We start from the raw sequence: 18,604 nt of genomic DNA, 5'->3' as shown, positions 1-18,604 counted from the left end.
CTCAGTAATGTTGTATTGGATTTGCCCCATTTTTTAAAGTAGGCAGCTGGGACGCACATGTCTGTGTCACACCCTGATCTGTTTCACCTGTCCTTGTTATTGTCTCCACCCCCTCCAGGTGTCGCTTGTTTTCCCCAGTGTATTTATCCCTGTGTTTCCTGTCTCTCTGTGCCAGTTTGTCTTCTATGTTCCCAAGTCAACCAGCGTTTTTCCCGTTCTCCTGCCTTTGCTATTCTCCTTTTTCTAGTCCTCCCAGTTTTGACCCGTGCCTGTTTCTGGACTCAGAAAACAGACGCCAACACGATGTCTCTAATGGGTAGAGGGACTCCAAGCCCATCCCCAGCTCCCGCATTGTGGACCCCGTGATATGAGTATTGAGGCACGGTCCAACAAGCCTAGACCCAAGAACCTGACCCCGGCCGGGGTCAACAATCATGTTCCACGATCAGCCCGATCCCAAGTACTAAAATGGGGACACTCCTCTAAATTAACTGGGCATCCAGGGGTTAATCGGACACTGGAGTTCCTGAGGCACAAATTCTGGTGGCCCAATATGATTGAGGATGTGAGATCCTTCGTTACGGCCTGCTCCACCTGAGCCCAAAGCAAGTGCTCATGACTCTGATGGGCTGGGTTGCTCCAACCTCTGCCCTGGTCCCACCTGTCCATAGACTTTATCACAGGGTTACCCCCATGCCAAGGGCTTACCACTATCCTGGTAGTTGTTGATTGGTTTTCCAAGGCAGCTCATTTCATCGCCTTACCCAAGTTGCCCTCAGTGAAGGAGACCGCTGATCTCATGACTACCCATGTCTTTCAACTACACGGACTTCCCCAGGACATTGTCTCGGATCGTGGGCTCCAGTTCATTACACGGTATGGCCTCGTCTGTGGAGTGTATGCTCATAACACAATGCTGAAATCGTCCACTGGACTGTTGCTGTTCGAGTGTCAGTTCGGGCTCTCCCCCACCTAAACAAGAGGCCGAAGCGGGCTGCCATCAGCCAAGGCGTTCACTCGACCATGTCACCTCACCTGGATTAGGGCGCTATCCTCCTTGCTCCGCTCTCTGCCCGACACCAACACCAGGCAAACTGACACCGAAGGCCTCTTCGGCTCCTCCAACCAGGTCAACGGGTGTGGCTGTCCATCTGTGATCTTCCCTTAAAGGTGGACTCGCAGAAGCTTGCTCCACGCTACATCGGACCATTCAAGAGCCCGAGTCGCATCAAGCCGGTCACCTATCGTCTCCAGCTTCCCAGGTCTATGAGGGTCTGTATATTCTTCCATGTCTCCCGTCTCAGGCTGGTAAGGACCAGTCCCTACTCTCCCCCCACACCTGCCTCTCTGCCCCCTCGACTTGTTGATGGTCGCTTGGCCTACACTGTCCAGCGTCTGTTGGCGGCTCGCTGGGTCCGAGGCACCCTGCAGTACCTGGTGGACTGGGAGGGCTACGGCCGAGAGGAGCGGGTGTGGGTTTCTGCCCGGGACATCCTAGATCCGGAACTTGTTTGGGACTTCAACCAACTACGTGGTGGTCCCACCTGTCGCCAGAGTGCGGCAGAGACCATCCTAGAGACATTAATGACACTCAGGTGTGTCCTATTTACTCATTATGATGTTCCTTTTAAAATCGGTGTTTTATGTTGTCCTTTGCAGAAGCTTGAATTGTTTACCTTGTGCGTTCATTACCTGAGTGAGTTTTCGAGACTTAGTGTTATTGTTTTTCAGGTGTACTCTGATCCTGCGGCTACCGTTTCTAAGTAAATGTCTGCTTTTTTATTTTTACCCATCTTCCAATAGGTGTCCTTCTTTACGAGGTATTGAAACATCTCCCTGGTCTTTGTGGTTGAAATTCACTGCTCAGTAGAGGGATCTTACAGATAATTATATGTGTGGGGTACAGAGATGAGGTAGTCATTCAAAAAATATGTTAAACATTATTGCAGTCCATGCAACTTGTCCATTTTAAATTCAGGCTGTAACGCAAAAACAAGTGGCAAAAGGATTTTTCCACATTTGACATTTTTGCAAATTTGTAAAAAAAAAAAAAACGAAAGACCTTAAAAACAAAAGTATTTCAACTCTTTGCTATGAGGCTCGAAATTTAACAAAATGATTGGAGTCCACCTGTGGTAAATTCAATTGATTGGACATGATTTTGAAAGCCCCACACCTGTCTATATAAGGTCCCACAATTGACAGTGCATTTCAGAGCAAAAACCAAGCCATGAGGTAGAAGGAATAGTTGTAGAGCTCTGAGACAAGATTGTGTCGAGCGGAAGGGCACCAAAATATGTGTGCATCTTTGAAGGTCCCCAAGACAGTGGCTTCCATCATTGTTAAATGGAAGAAGTTTGGAACCACCCAGACTGTTCCTAGAACTGTTCGCCAGGCCAAACTGAGCAATCGGGGGAAAAGGGCCTTGGTCAAGGTGGTGACCAAAACCCGATGGTCACTTTGACAGAGCTCCAGAGTTCCTCTGTGGAGATGTGAGAACCTTTCAGAAGGACAACCATCTCTGCAGCACTCCACCAATCAGGCCTTTATTGTAAATTGTCCAGATGGAAGCCACTCCTCAGTAAAAAAGCACGACAGCCTGCTTGGAGTTAGCCAAAAGGCACCTAAAGGACTCTCAGACCATGAGAAACAAGATTCTCTGGTCTGTTGAAATCAAGATTGAACTCTTTGGCTTGAATGCCAATCGTCACATCTGTAGGAAACCAGGCACCATTCATCACATCGCCAATACCATCCCTACAGTGTAGCACGGTGGTGGCAACATCATGCTGTGGGGATGTTTTTCAGCGGCAGGGACTGGGAGACTAGTCAGGATCGAGGGAAAGATGAACAGAACAAAGCATGGAGAGATCCTTGATAAAAACCAGGAGTTTCAGGACATCAGACTGGGGCAAAGGTTCACCTTCAAACGGGACAACGACAGTAAGCAAATAGCCAAGACAATGCAGGAGTGGCTTCGGGACAAGTCTCTGAATGCCCTTAAGTCTGGCTCTGGCTGAGACCTGAAAATAGCTGTGCAGCGACGCTCCCCATCCAACCAGACAGAGCTTGAGAGGATCTGCATAGAAGATGGGAGAAACTCTCCAAATACAGGTGTGCAAAGCTTGTAGTGTCATACCTAACTTATTCTTTACAGTCAAGTATATTTGTCAAGGCCTCAATTATTCCTTGACTTGCACCATTCATTCTCGCTGTCTATAATTCGGTTATAACTTCTAATAGTAACACATTGGGAGAGAGTGAGGTGATTGCCATTTTGAAGTTCCCACATTTGAAGTTATTTTTGTTGGACATTACATAATTGGGAATAAGCTGGCTTGCCGCATCCTCCACAAACGCCACACCCCACAAAAACATTTCCTGGCATAACTTCATAGTTTTTCAGAATTCTGATCGGTTTTATGCTTTAGCTGAGATTATTCTTTACAGAGTCAAGTTTATTTGTCCAGGCCTCAATTATTCCTTGACTTGCACCTTCTCGCTGTCGTTAATTCTAAAGTTATAACTTCTAATAGTAACAAATTGGGAGAGAGTGAGGTGATTGCCATCTAAAAGCCAACATTTATTTTGCGGCAGTGCTGCCTGACAGCATCGTCTCTGATTGATTAAGTAACATAATGTAATATGTTAAAAAGGTAATAACTCAAAAAATATAAAAGAGGTTTGCATTTGGGACTTTTGATGTGTATACTAATGCAAATCCATATGTTAAATGTGGTTACCATTAAGCTACCTACCTTTTTAAAGTGATTCCAACTGGTACCAATGTTTTAACATTTCCAACTACGAAAGAAACAAACAAGATGTAGGGTATAATACTTACAACCATACCATTTAGCGACACCCAGCAATCTTGGGGGAAATCTTGTAGGAGGGGAACCAGGAACTGTAGACAACCATCCCAGTGGCAGAGCAGTAGCATCATCCCTATCAGATTAAATATTCTTACCACAGCACTGGCCAGGTCGTAGGTCATATGGAAGATCTGGAGAGAGAGAATAGAGAAGGGGGAAAAATATGTTAAGATACAAGGATTCAAATATTAATAGTTCTGGGACAAAGATGATTGCTCCAAAACGCGACATTATTAACCATTTTTGAAAGGAATTAAGTTACTAACCTGAAGCTCAGTATTTCAGTTTTACATTCCTAAGACTGAGCACCCTTTCAACAGTCCAGAAAATACTTCAAATTGTGGTTAGAGCGCAAGCATACTACAACTATCCAAAAATAGTTGTTTTTGTAGTCCAAAAATGTAATTTTAAAGCAGTAGTAGAGAGGAGAGCCGCAGCCATTTTGGCCACAGGAGATCACTTTACAACACGGTGTCAGTGTAATTCACAGATGTTTGGGTATTCAGTATTTGTCATTGACATCATCCAAAGTAAACAGACCACAGTGAAATGGCAAAAAATGTCATGTTGCTGTACGCAGGGGGAATAAGTTCAGAAGAGGGCATAGCCAAGCCAATGCACTAGCCACAATAATAGCACATTTCAAAGCTTGTAATGATCAAACAACTGTTTCTTTAAACTTAACAGGATTGCTGAGTACATGATTTCTAACACTTCCAGTCAGACATGTTATTCAATTAACACGTAAAGCATTTTCCTTTAAAAAATATTTTTTAGTTACATTTGAACCCCCATCCACACTATACATGCTTTACTAATACCCATATCAACTATTCAAAATAAACTGGATTTAACCATGGAGACATGAGATGACATGAGCAGACAGAGGGAGAGAACCAGAGAGATAGAGATGTAGAGAGAACGAGAGAGAGAGAGACACGATAACCATCATGTTGCTTAGTCAGAGCGAACCAGGACGCTGCTAGAATAAAAGCCAATCTACAGTGTGACTGAACAGGTCTGGAGAAAAGGATTGGCTGACATTGGATCAGGACAAAATAGAATCTCCTCACACTTATATGAGTTCCACTCTATCTGCTAATTAGTTCTCATTTGCATAGGAAACCCATTATTTCTCTCCTGGCTCATTATTCCATTACCCATTTTGGCCAAAGTACCAATTACTGTCTTTCTGCAAAAAACCTGGAAGTGTTTGAGTGAAAATTCACAAAGTTCCAGTTTCACATGACAAACCAGCTATCGCCCATTTGTTAAAAATGTAAAATGCAACATTTTGTTGAACCTGTCTACTGCCTTATCCCTCATCCCCCACAACATGAAGGACCCAATCCGAGGTAATTTCTCCATAAACTGCTTAAAAAGTCACTAATGCATGCATTTAATTGAGTTTTAATGAGTTCTTAAGGTATTAGAATAAAATAAATGTTATTCTTAATGTTTTTTTTCTATATTATTGCCCTGAGGGGGATAAATAAAAGCCATATCAGAGACGCAAACTCGGTCTCAACCTTTAAGTCTTTACTGAAGGCTCATCACTTCAGTGGGTCATATGATTGAGTGTAGTCTGGCCCAGGAGTGGGAAGGTGAACGGAAAGGCTCTGGAGCAACGAACCGCCCTTGCTGTCTCTGCCTGGCCGGTTCCCCTCTTTCCACTGGGATTCTCTGCCTCTAACCCTATTACAGGGGCTCTCTCATACCGTCCCTGGGAGGGGTGCGTCACCTGAGTGGGTTGAGTCACTGATGTGGTCATCCTGTCTGGGTTGGCGCCCTCCCCTTGGGTTGTGCCGTGGCGGAGGTCTTTGTGGGCTATACTCAGCCTTGTCTCAGGATGGTAAGTTGGTGGTTGAAGATATCCCTCTAGTGGTGTGGGGGCTGTGCTTTGGCAAAGTGGGTGGGGTTATATCCTTCCTGTCTGGCCCTGTCCGGGGTGTCCTCGGATGGGGCCACAGTGTCTCCTGACCCCTCCTGTCTCAGCCTCCAGTATTTATGCTGCAGTAGTTTATGTGTCGGGGGCTAGGGTCAGTTTGTTATATCTGGAGTACTTCTCCTGTCCTATTCGGTGTCCTGTGTGAATTTAAGTGTGCTCTCTCTAATTCTCTCTTTCTCTCTTTCTTTCTCTCTCTCGGAGGACCTGAGCCCTAGGACCATGCCTCAGGACTACCTGACATGATGACTCCTTGCTGTCCCCAGTCCACCTGGCTGTGCTGCTGCTCCAGTTTCAACTGTTCTGCCTTATTATTATTGGACCATGCTGGTCATTTATGAACATTTGAACATCTTGGCCATGTTCTGTTATAATCTCCACCCGGCACAGCCAGAAGAGGACTGGCCACCCCACATAGCCTGGTTCCTCTCTAGGTTTCTTCCTAGGTTTTGGCCTTTGTAGGGAGTTTTTCCTAGCCACCGTGCTTCTACACCTGCATTGCTTGCTGTTTGGGGTTTTAGGCTGGGTTTCTGTACAGCACTTTGAGATATCAGCTGATGTACAAAGGGCTATATAAATACATTTGATTTGATAAATACCTAGTTGGAATGATGTTGAATGCTGTAGAGTCAAGGTCAGGAAAAACAAATAGGCCTAATGTAATTCAAGATATTCAAGCAACAATGAGGAAGGTTTTGTAGAACATTTGCACCTCCTTCTCACTATTATTATAAAGTCAAGGTATCTGAAATTATATCGCAAGACAGTCTTATCGTTAATTCCGTGGTCATAATTGCTGAATAACTACTAAGCAAGCAACACATATTATAGAAGACAACTTTTCACAGCTACAGATGTAGGATCTTAATTTGAGCCAGTTTGATACAGAAGGAAAATATGTGGATTATAATTAACAGAAATTGTTGTAGGGCATAATACATTTTTCATAAAGGAAAATTGAGTCCGGAATTTCAAAATGGAAATTACAATCTTCAGAAGCCCTTTTAACCCATTACAGTCTATGCCATTTAAAAAACATGTACAACCCCTTCAAGTATAAAAAAAAATCTAACTTTTTGGGATGAAATATTGTATTTGGCCTTACTGCTATTAGACCATACTAACACATTGAATAACAGATTCACCAAATGGAACACCATGTAGTGAACAATCTAAAGGAACTTTGTTCTGAAGTGTCTGTCCTATATCTAAAGGAAATAGGAAAGATCAGGAAACATATCTAAACATTTTTTGGTACTAAACAATCTCCATACGTACTTCCCTTCATTTTGTCAACTGGTACCAGGGGACCTTCAGACGAGTCTTGTGAGGCCTGTTGGTGTCCTAGATATGTATGTGTTAGTGAAAGTCTCACCTTTGTGAACAGAGGGGTCATATTAGTGTGATGCCCAAAATTTTCAGACGCTACAGACAGAAGTTGGCAGATCGGCTATACTGACTTCAGATGAGTCCCAAGAGGCTTTTTACATTATGCTCATTCGATTTCCGTGGGGGAGCAGACATCAACTCTAGGGGGTTAAACCTCCTGCACCAGGGTGATCAAATTAAGACCCTACATCTGTAGATACCAACACATAAGGGTTGGGGTCAATTTATTTTAAAATTCCAGTCAATTCAGTATACTGAAATTCCAATTGCATTTATCTTCAATGCTTTTCAATTAAGAAAGTTAAATTGGAATATTGTTTCCTTCTGAAATTGACCCCAACCCTGCAACACGTCGTAAATACTGAAACTGCATGACAACACTGACCCGGGCATGACGTAGCAAAATGGGACAATCACATGTACCCTAAGCCTTACTTTCAGACTTGATTTTCCCTTACAAAATGTATAAATGCCTACAAAAATGTAATTCATTATAATCCACATACAGTGGGGCAAAAAAGTATTTAGTCAGCCACCAATTGTGCAAGTTCTCCCACTTAAAAAGATGAGAGAGGCCTGTAATTTTCATCATAGGTACACTTAAACTTTGACAGACAAAATGAGAAAAAAAATCCAGAAAATCGCATTGTAGGATTTTTTATGAATTTATTTGCAAATTATGGTGGAAAATACGTTTTTGGTCAATAACAAAAGTTTATCTCAATACTTTGTTATATACCCTTTGTTGGCAATGACAGAGGTCAAACGTCTGTAAGTCTTCACAAGGTTTTCACACACTGTTGCTGGTATTTTGGCCCATTCCTCCAAGCAGATCTCCTCTAGAGCAGTGATGTTTTGGGGCTGTTGCTGGTCAACACGGACTTTCAACTCCCTCCAAAGATTTTCTATGGGGTTGAGATCATCTGAAGATCATCAAAGGTTAGTGATTTATTTGATCTCTTTCTGCTTTTTGTGACTCCTCTCTTTGGCTGGAAAATGGCTGAGTTTTTCTTTGGCTTGGTGGTGACCTAACATAATCATTTTTGGTGCTTTCGCTGTAAAACCTATTTGAAATCGGACACTGTGGTGGGATTAACAACAAGATTACCTTTCAAACAGTATTAAATAGATGTATGTTTGAGGAATTTTAATTATGAGATTTCTGTTGTTTTGAATATGGCGCCCTGCACTTTCACTGCCTGTTGTCATATCATCCCGTTAACGGGATTGCAGCCCGCAGCATGCACCCTCGCGCACCCATTTTACAATTGTCACTTTCTCACTCTCCCACTCAAAGTTCTGCCCTCCCCTTTTATTTTCTACTGACTTCATGATGACTCCATGATGTACTGAAGAAAAAGCATGTGGATGTATTTAAGCCAAAACATACTGGAGCTCTACTGACAATAGCCCTTCCATTAACCTCATAGGACATGTCTCTCTCTCTCACACACACACACATAAAGATATAAAACTGTATTTTTTTGTGAAGAATCAACAACAAGTGGGACACAATCATGAAGTGGAACGACATTTATAAATTTGCACGCCCAATTTTTCAGTTTTTGATTTGTTAAAAAAGTTTGAAATATCCAATAAATGTCGTTCCACTTCATGATTGTGTCCCACTTGTTGTTGATTCTTCACAAAAAAATACAGTTTTATATCTTTATGTTTGAAGCCTGAAAAGTGGCAAAAGTTCGCAAAGTTCAAGGGGGCCGAATACTTTCGCAAGGCACTGTATAATTGAAAACAAAAGAGACGGATGGAGGGAGAGAGATTTGTGACCTGTTGCCACAAGAAATGGGCAACCAGTGAAGAACAAACACCATTGTAAATACAACCCATATTTATGCTTATTTATTTTCCCTTGTGTTCTTTAACCATTTGTACATTGTTACAACACTATGTATAATATGACATTTGTAATGTCTTTATTGTTTTGAAATTTCTGCATGTGTAATGTTTACTTTTCATTTTTATTGTTTATTTCACTTTTGTATATTATCTACCTCACTTGCTTTGGCAATGTTAACACATGTTTCCCATGCCAATAAAGCCCCTTGAATTGAATTGAGAATTGAGAGAGAGAGGGAGAGTATGAAGCAAGAGGGCGAGATGCAGTTGAGTTAATAGCATCAAGTTGTATATTACTTCCCAGGAGCTAAACAGACTTTGTCCAGCTGAAGAAAGGGGCTCAATCCACCTTGCTGGAAAACCTCTCTAACCTACAGTAGGTCTACAGGGCTGGGGTGTGAATTTTTCATGAATCATGATATCCTACCCTAGCCTGCTCAGGAGCTGAATTGTGCTTCAGTGACTTCAGAAAGTATTCATACCCCTTGACTTATTACGCATTTTGTTGTTAGTCTGAATAAAACATGTATTAAATATTTTTTTAAATCTCACCCATCTACACACAATACCACATCATGACAAAATCAAAACATGTTTTTAGAAATATTTTGCAAAGTATTCACACCCTTTTGCAATGCCACTCCAAATTGAGCTCAGGTGCATCCAATTTCTGTTGATCATCTTTGAGATGTCACTACTTGATTGGAGTCCACCTGTGGCCAATTAAAATGTTTGGACATAATTTAGAAAGAAACACATCTGTCTAAACAAGGTCCCACAGTTCATGTCAGAGCAGAAACTATACCATGAAGTCCACGGAACTGTCCATACATTTCCGAGCTAGAATTGTCTGGAGGCATATACAGTGGGGAGAACAAGTATTTGATACACTGCCGATTTTGCAGGTGTTCCTACTTATAAAGCATGTAGAGGTCTATCATTTTTATCATAGGTACACTTCAACTGTGAGAGACGACATCCAGAAAATCACATTGTATGATTTTTAAGTAATTAATTAGCATTTTATTGCATGACATAAGTATTTGATCACCTACAAACCAGTAAAAATTCCGGCTCTCACAGACCTGTTCGTTTTTTCTTTAAGAAGCCCTCCTGTTCTCCACTCATTACCTGTATTAACTGCACCTGTTTGAACTCGTTACCTGTATAAAAGACACCTATCTACACACTCAATCAAACAGACTCCAACCTCTCCACAATGGCCAAGACCAGAGAGCTGTGTAAGGACATCAGGGATATAATTGTAGACCTGCACAAGGCTGGGGTGGCTACAGGACAATAGGCAAGCAGCTTGGTGAGAAGGCAACAACTGTTGGCACAATTATTATATGGAAGAAGTTCAAGATGACGGTCAATCACCCTCGGTCTGAGGCTCCATGCAAGATCTCACCTCGTGGGGCATCAATGATCATGAGGAAGGTGAGGGATCAGCCCAGAACTACACGGCAGGACCTGGTCAATGACCTGAAGAGAGCTGGGACCACAGTCTCAACGAAAACCATTAGTAACACACTACGCCGTCATGGATTAAAATCCTGCAGCGCACGCAAGGCCCCCTGCTCAAGCCAGCGCATGTCCAGGCCCGTCTGAAGTTTGCCAATGACCATCTGGATGATCCAGAGGAATGGGAGAAGGTCATGTGGTCTGATGAGACAAAAATAGAGCTTTTTGGTCTAAACTCCACTCGCTGTGTTTGGAGGAAGAAGAAGGATGAGTACAACTCCAAGAACACCATCCCAACTGTGAAGCATGGAGGTGGAAACATCATTCTTTGGGGATGCTATTCTACAAAGGGGACAGGAAGACTCCACCGTATTGAGGGGAGGAAGGATAGGGCCATGTATCGAGAGATCTTGGCCAAATACCTCCTTCCCTCAGTAAGAGCATTGAAGATGGGTCGTGGCTGGGTCTTCCAGCATGACAGCGACCCAAAACACACAGCCAGGGCAACTAAGGAGTGGCTACGTAAGAAGCATTTCAAGGTCCTGGAGTGGCCTAGTCAGTTTCAGACCTGAACCAAATAGAAAATCTTTGGAGGGAGCTGAAAGTCCGTATTTCCCAGCGATAGCCCCGAAACCTGAAGGATCTGGAGAAGGTCTGTATGGAGGAGTGGGCCAAAATCCCGGCTGCAGTGTGTGAAAACCTGGTCAAGAACTACAGGAAATGTATGATCTCTGTAATTGCAAACAAAGGTTTCTGTACCAAATATTAAGTTCTGCTTTTCTGATGTATCAAATACATATGTCATGCAATAAAATGCAAATTAATTACTTAAAAATCATACAATGTGATTTTCTGGATTTTTGTTTTAGATTCTGTTCTGTACCTATGATTAAAACGACAGACCTCTACATGCTTTGTAAGTAGGAAAACCTGCAAAATCGGGCAGTGTATCAAATACTTGTTCTCCCCACTGTATCTGGGGAAGGGTATAAAACAATTTCGAGAGCATTGAAAGTTCCGAAGAGCACAGTGGCCTCCATCATTGGTAAATAAATAAAAACATTTGCCTACCCAGTCTCTGCCAAGAGCTGGCAGTCCGATCAAAATGAGCAACAAGGCAAGAAGGACCTTGGTCAGGGAGTTGACCAAGAACCCACTGACTACTCTGACAGAACTACAAAGTTTGTTGGCTGAGATGGGAGACCCTGCCAGAAGGACAACAGTCCCTAGAGCACTTCACCAATCTGGGCTTTATGGTCGCCAGATGGAAAAAAGCACATGCAAAAGGCACGTAAAAGACTGAGAACATAAGGCAAAAGATTCTGTGGTCTGATGAGACAAAAAGATAACTATTTGGCATGAATCCAAAGTGCTATGTCTGGAGAAAACCAACACCAACCCTAATGTAAAGCATGTTGGTGGCAGCATCATGCTATGGGGATGCTTTTCAGCATCCTGATAGCATGATACATTTGTAAATTGCAAAGACTTTGAAAAACATGTTTTTACTTTGTCATTATGGCGTATTGTGTATAGATGGGTGATCCAAAAAATCTGTTTAATCAATTTTAAATTCAGGCTGTAAAATATCAAAATGTGGAAGTCAAGGGGTATCAAATCAAATGTTATAAGTCACATGCGCAGAATACAACAGTGAAATGCTTACTTACAAGCCCTTAACAACATTGCAGTTTTAAGAAAAATAAGTGTTAAGTAAAAATGGATAAAGAACAAATAGTTAAAGTGCAACAATAAAATAACAGTAGTGAGGCTATATACAGGGGGTACCGGTACAGAATCAATGTGCGGGGGCACAGGTTAGTCGAGGTAATTGGGGTAATATGTACATGTAGGTAGAGTTAAAATGACTATGCATAGATCATAACCAGAGAGTAGCAGCAGCGTAAAAATGGGGGTGGGGGATGCAAATAGTCTGGGTAGACATTTGATTAGCTGTTCTGGAGTCTTAAGGCTTGGGGATAGAAGCTGTTAAGAAGCCTTTTGGATCTTGACTTGGCAGTCATTAACACTGTGTCTCAGAAGTTTCCGTCCATGACTGACTGATGCAACCCAAAAAGGGTTGAAGACAGAGTTAATGAGTACTTGGGGTCACAGAGAAAGTCTGGACATGCTCTCCCCATAAGGAAGGAATCGGGCAATTTCCCATGTTCTAAACACATTTTGTTCATAAAATAATGATAGAAAATACTCTTTCAAACTGCAGATGTTGATTTTGTCATGGATCCATCACGAATTACTATGGGAATAAATGTCACTGATTTACAGAAATATTGGAACAAAGCACCATATTTTCCATTCCATCCTCATGTAAGAAAGCTAATGTTTAAGCTCCTTGCTCAGAACATGAGAACATATGAAAGCTGGTGGTTCCTTTTAACATGAGTCTTCAATTTTCCCAGGGAGGAAGATTTAGGTTGTAGTTATTATAGGAATTATAGGACTATTTCTCTCTATACGATTTGTATGTCATATACCTTTGACTATTGGATGTTCTTATAGGCACTTTAGTGTAACAGTACAGCTTCCGTCCCTCTCCTCGCTCCTACTTGCGCTCCTACCAGGAACACAGTGTTACTCATGCAGAGCAAGGGGAACAACTACTCCAAGTCTCAGAGCGAGTGACGTTTGAAACGCTATTAGCGTGCACCCCGCTAACTAGCTAGCCATTTCACATCGGATACACCTGCCTAATCTCGGGAGTTGATAGGCTTAAAGTCATAAACAGCGCAATGCTTGAAGCACTGTGAAGAGCTGCTTGCAAAACGCACGAAAGTGCTGTTTGAATGAACGCTGGTGCCTACCATCGCTCAGTGAGACTGCTCTATCAAATCATAGACTTAATTATAATATAATAACAAACAGAAGTACGAGCCTTTGGTCATTAATATGGTCGAATCCGGAAACTATCATCTCGAAAACAAAACGTTTATTCTTTCAGTGAAATACGGAACCGTTCTGTATTTTATCTAAAGTTGGCTTCCATAAGTCTAAATATTCCTATTACATTGCACAACCTTCAATGTTACGTCATAATTACGTAAAATTCTGGCAAATTAGTTTGCAACGAGCCAGGCGGCCCAAACTGTTGCATATACCCTGACTCTGCGTGCAATGAACGCAAGAGAAGTGACACAATTTCACCTGGCTAATATTGCCAGCTAACCTGGATTTCTTCTAGCTGAAATATGCAGGTTTAAAAATATATACTTCTGTGTATTGATTTTAAGAAAGGCATTGATGTTTATGGTTAGGTACAGTCGTGCAATGATTGTGCTTTTTTCCGCAAATGTGCTTTTATTAAATCATCCCCCGTTTGGCGAAGTTGGCTGTCTTAGTTAGGAAGAAATAGTCTTCACACAGATCGCAACGAGCCAGTCGGCCCAAACTGCTGCATATACCCTGAATCTGTTGCAAGAGAAGTGACACAATGTTCTTAGTTAAAATAAATTCATGTTAGCAGGCAATATTAACTAAATATGCAGGTTTAAAAATATATACTTGTATATTGATTTTAAGAAAGGCATTGATGTTTATGGTTAGGTACACATTGGAGCAACGACAATCCTTTTCGCGAATGCGCACCGCATCGATTATATGCAACGCAGGACACGCTAGATAAACTAGTAATATCATCAACCATGTGTAGTTAACTAGTGATTATGATTGATTGATTGTCTTTTATAAGATAAGTTTAATGCTAGCTAGCAACTTACCTTGGCTTTTTACTGCATTAGCGTAACAGGCAGGCTCCTCGTGGAGGTAGGTGGTTAGAGTGTTGGACTAGTTAACCGTAAGGTTGCAAGATTGAATCCCGAGCTGACAAGGTAAAAATCTGTCATTCTGTCCCTGAACAAGGCAGTTAACCCACCGTTTCTAGGCCATCATTGAAAATAAGAATGTGTTCTTAACTGACTTGACTAGTAACATAAAGGTGTAAAAGGAAAACATCAAATTAAATAAAAAAATTGACCAAATCGGTGTCCAAAAATACAGATTTCCGATTGTTATGAAAACTTGAAATCGGCCCTAATTAATCGGCCATTCCGAATAATTGGTTGATCTCTAGTATGTATTGTAGACTGCACCATAGCCTAACAAACAAATGAACACATTTCGTGAATAAAACAATGATAAAAAATACTCTTTCAAAATGCAGATGTTGATTTAGTTATGGATCCATAAAGAATTACTATGGGAATAAATATCACTGATTTACAGAAATATTGGAACAAAGTTGTCTAATGAAGGCAAACAATTTAGAATCCTCCGATCCTGTAGCCTACACCCAACGTCACATTGTACAGCGCCATAGAAATCCTGAGGGTTTCATGTTTTGTTTTTCTCTGAATAGAAACACCATAATATTAATCTAATTAATTAAGCCAAATTTCTTAAAATCAATCCCATATACTATGTTATTACAACAAAGGTTTTAAATTAAAAATTCTCTGGTAATGCCAATACAGAATACTATGCCCTCTGGTGGTCAAACTATGGAGACTGGCTGGAAGACCCATTTCTCAGAGGAGCGCTATTGGGTCTGGGATGTCTACCTCTTCCGTCTGGCCAGGTCCACTTCTCACTCTCGGGGCCGCCCACCTGGCCGGTGTCATTCTGCGACTGGAGCCACGCGTTAGGAGAGGGGTACATTCACGCATACTCCAACTCTCCCGCTGCTAACCACCGGTCCTGGCAACCATCATTGCGCTCCCCATTGTTATGCACACCTGGACTTCATCATCGCCCTGATTCTTTCTTTTATTTAGCAGTAGCCTCAGTCTTCAGGCAGTATTGGTTTTGTTAACGTTCAGTACACTACTCCTGTTTTGTTTATCTTCATGTTTGTTATTACTAAACTGACCTGCTTCCTGACTCCCTGCGTATGTTAAACTTTATTCAATGAACACCAAAGAAAACCGCAATCAAGTAAACAGAAATCAGCAAACTCCATATTTTCCCCAACACAATCATTAATTAATTCATAGCTAAAGAAATGTATGTCTCACAAGCAAAGGACTCATGCAGGCTATGCAAAGGACACATCAAGTTGCACGCAGCGTACACACAATGCCCTCTATGCATCTTTAAATTGGGGGCGGCTGTAAATGACCTCCAGTTAAGGTTACTGGGGATTAATAGAGGATTTATTTGAAGGGATTAAAACAGTGACTGGCTATTACAATGAAGGATGACAAACTATTTCCAGGGAAATGGCTTCCACTGCCTTCCTCTTAAATTTCTTGCAATCTTTCCTCATCTGTTTTTTATTGTGACAGTAGTAATGTGTGCAATTGCAAAAATATTGTGCTGTGATCAAGTGGAAATTTGTGATTGTTTTCAACTATCTTATTTCCTCCTCGTCTGTTGCTAAATGCAGTTAGGAGAAATGTATATACAGAGCAAATCTGAAAACCCAGATCCAATCAAACATGCCTTCATTTATGGAGTGTAAACAAAATACTGCAAGTGCACATACAAATATCGTATTAGGAAAATTGGAAGCATCACCTATTAGGGGTACTTCTACGGCGTATAAAACTACTTAAGGCATCTGCATTAAACTGCTGAATTGTTGCTGCATAAGACCGAATCGAGCCGGTCGGTCACATATTAGGAAGATGTTCCTAATGTTTGGTATACTCAGTGTATAAAGAGTGATGTGAATACCTGTATATATTTGAAATTGTGTTTTTTTTTACATTGGATAAAAGTAGAGACTCAGAGCTAGAAAATGGCATATCATACACTACAGTTGAGGAGCAACGGGAAAGTCATTCTGCTTTGAATGTTGATAAACTTGTAACCTCACTTTTGAGACAATGGAGCTTGACATTTTTTGTAAACCTGCTGGAGAGCTCTTCGTTGTCTACACCCATTCAACATCATTCACACCCTCTTAAGCCTTACCCCCACCCATCTGTGACGCCATGTACTAAACAACTAAAGGTTGGTTCATACTACTTAAGCCTTACCCCCACCCATCTGTGACACCATGTACTAAACAACTAAAGGTTGGTTCATACTACTTAAGCCTTACCCCCACCCATCTGTGACGCCATGTACTAAACAACTAAAGGTTGGTTCATACTACTTAAGCCTTACCCCCACCCATCTGTGACGCCATGTACTAAACAACTAAAGGTTGGTTCATACTACTTAAGCCTTACCCCCACCCATCTGTGACGCCATGTACTAAACAACTAAAGGTTGGTTCATACTACTTAAGCCTTACCCCCACCCATCTGTGACGCCATGTACTAAACAACTAAAGGTTGGTTCATACTACTTAAGCCTTACCCCCACCCATCTGTGACGCCATGTACTAAACAACTAAAGGTTGGTTCATACTACTTAAGCCTTACCCCCACCCATCTGTGAGGCCATGTACTAAACAACTAAAGGTTGGTTCATACTACTTAAGCCTTACCCCCACCCATCTGTGAGGCCATGTACTAATCAACTAAAGGTTGGTTCATACTACTTAAGCCTTACCCCCACCCATCTGTGAGGCCATGTACTAAACAACTAAAGGTTGGTTCATACTACTTAAGCCTTACCCCCACCCATCTGTGAGGCCATGTACTAAACAACTAAAGGTTGGTTCATACTACTTAAGCCTTACCCCCACCCATCTGTGACGCCATGTACTAAACAACTAAAGGTTGGTTCATACTACTTAAGCCTTACCCCCACCCATCTGTGAGGCCATGTACTAAACAACTAAAGGTTGGTTCATACTACTTAAGCCTTACCCCCACCCATCTGTGAGGCCATGTACTAAACAACTAAAGGTTGGTTCATACTACTTAAGCCTTACCCCCACCCATCTGTGAGGCCATGTACTAAACAACTAAAGGTTGGTTCATACTACTTAAGCCTTACCCCCACCCATCTGTGAGGCCATGTACTAAACAACTAAAGGTTGGTTCATACTACGTCTATTGACCGCTAACGCAGTGACATCATGAATGTTCTATTGTCATCCGACATCAAACTTGTCATTATGAAAATGTATAAACACAAAAACTACAGGCTGCATGACATCAGCAGCCTGGTTGTCCAAAATAGCATAACTATTGTATTTTAACACCAATAAAACCACACATTTAAAAACGAATTTGGGGGGGATTATGTGTACTAAAATGTCATGCCTTTCTGATTTTCTTTTCTTTCAAACTTCTGACCACTTTCCCAAAAGGTTAGACCAAACCTACGACATATTCCTCTGTGTCACTGCTATTCAAGCTGAAATGGTGATCACTGTTAGCCTAAAGAGTTTATTAATTAGATAGAACTACAGCTAGCTATCAGTAGGTCTACATACCTAAATATTTTACATAGTTCTTCAAACACTATACAAATTATTTTAAAGAGCTATCATCACTAGATTATAATTTCATCAAATACATAATATTTTTCTCCCCAAATAATGACTTAAAAGGTTCTAATTCCTTATTATTCCCCCTTCCACTACAACAGCAAGTGTTGAAATTAAGAAAGCAAAAAAACAAGTTGCAAAACCATGATTTATTTTCTCTCGTTTCAAAAATGACTACATTTTATGATGGCCCACAGCAACCAGAAACAAAATGTTATCAAAGCTTAAAATAGATTTGCAGTAGGGAAAATGACAGGGCATCTGATGAAGGTTTCACTGCATAAAGCCAACAAGACAAGGCGAGTCCAATATAATACCATTTGAGTTTCTAGCTGACTTTGAACAGCAGACCTGAGTTTCCTACAATACTCTGTAATGTTTGATCATTACATCATCATTCAACTAAAATCAAACTTAATTTACACTGAACACTGCGCCGTTTTACAAAAGTAAATCATCTATTTATCTGAAACCCACGGCATGATTGATTCAGAGTTGCTTTGCTTTCTTAAGAGTGTTGTCCACATGATCCTGCCTTTCATTCTTCTGACAGAAGATCGCTTTGCCTTATGTCTTTCTTCTTTCAGTTTTCACACAGACAACTGTAGTTTAGAAACATTTGTGATCTAACTGCCCCACGATCCAAAGTAATAAGGTTGATATAGTAGTCTATCA

The 18,604-nt window shown here is 41.4% G+C and overlaps 1 protein-coding gene across 1 annotated transcript in view; it reads right to left on the bottom strand.

The window, feature by feature from the left end:
* The window catches only part of LOC112219712 (potassium/sodium hyperpolarization-activated cyclic nucleotide-gated channel 1), a 173,469-nt gene that overhangs the window by 102,348 nt on the left and 52,517 nt on the right, over positions 1-18,604 (bottom strand). The window contains exon 3 of the mRNA XM_024381224.2: positions 3,845-4,006. Within this exon, the coding sequence (XP_024236992.2) occupies positions 3,845-4,006 (162 nt within the window). The remainder of the gene's footprint in view (positions 1-3,844; positions 4,007-18,604) is intronic.

This window comes from Oncorhynchus tshawytscha, linkage group LG20 (genome assembly GCF_018296145.1).
Source record: "Oncorhynchus tshawytscha isolate Ot180627B linkage group LG20, Otsh_v2.0, whole genome shotgun sequence".
NCBI lineage: Eukaryota > Metazoa > Chordata > Actinopteri > Salmoniformes > Salmonidae > Oncorhynchus > Oncorhynchus tshawytscha.
This window is presented reverse-complemented; position numbering and strand designations above follow the sequence as displayed.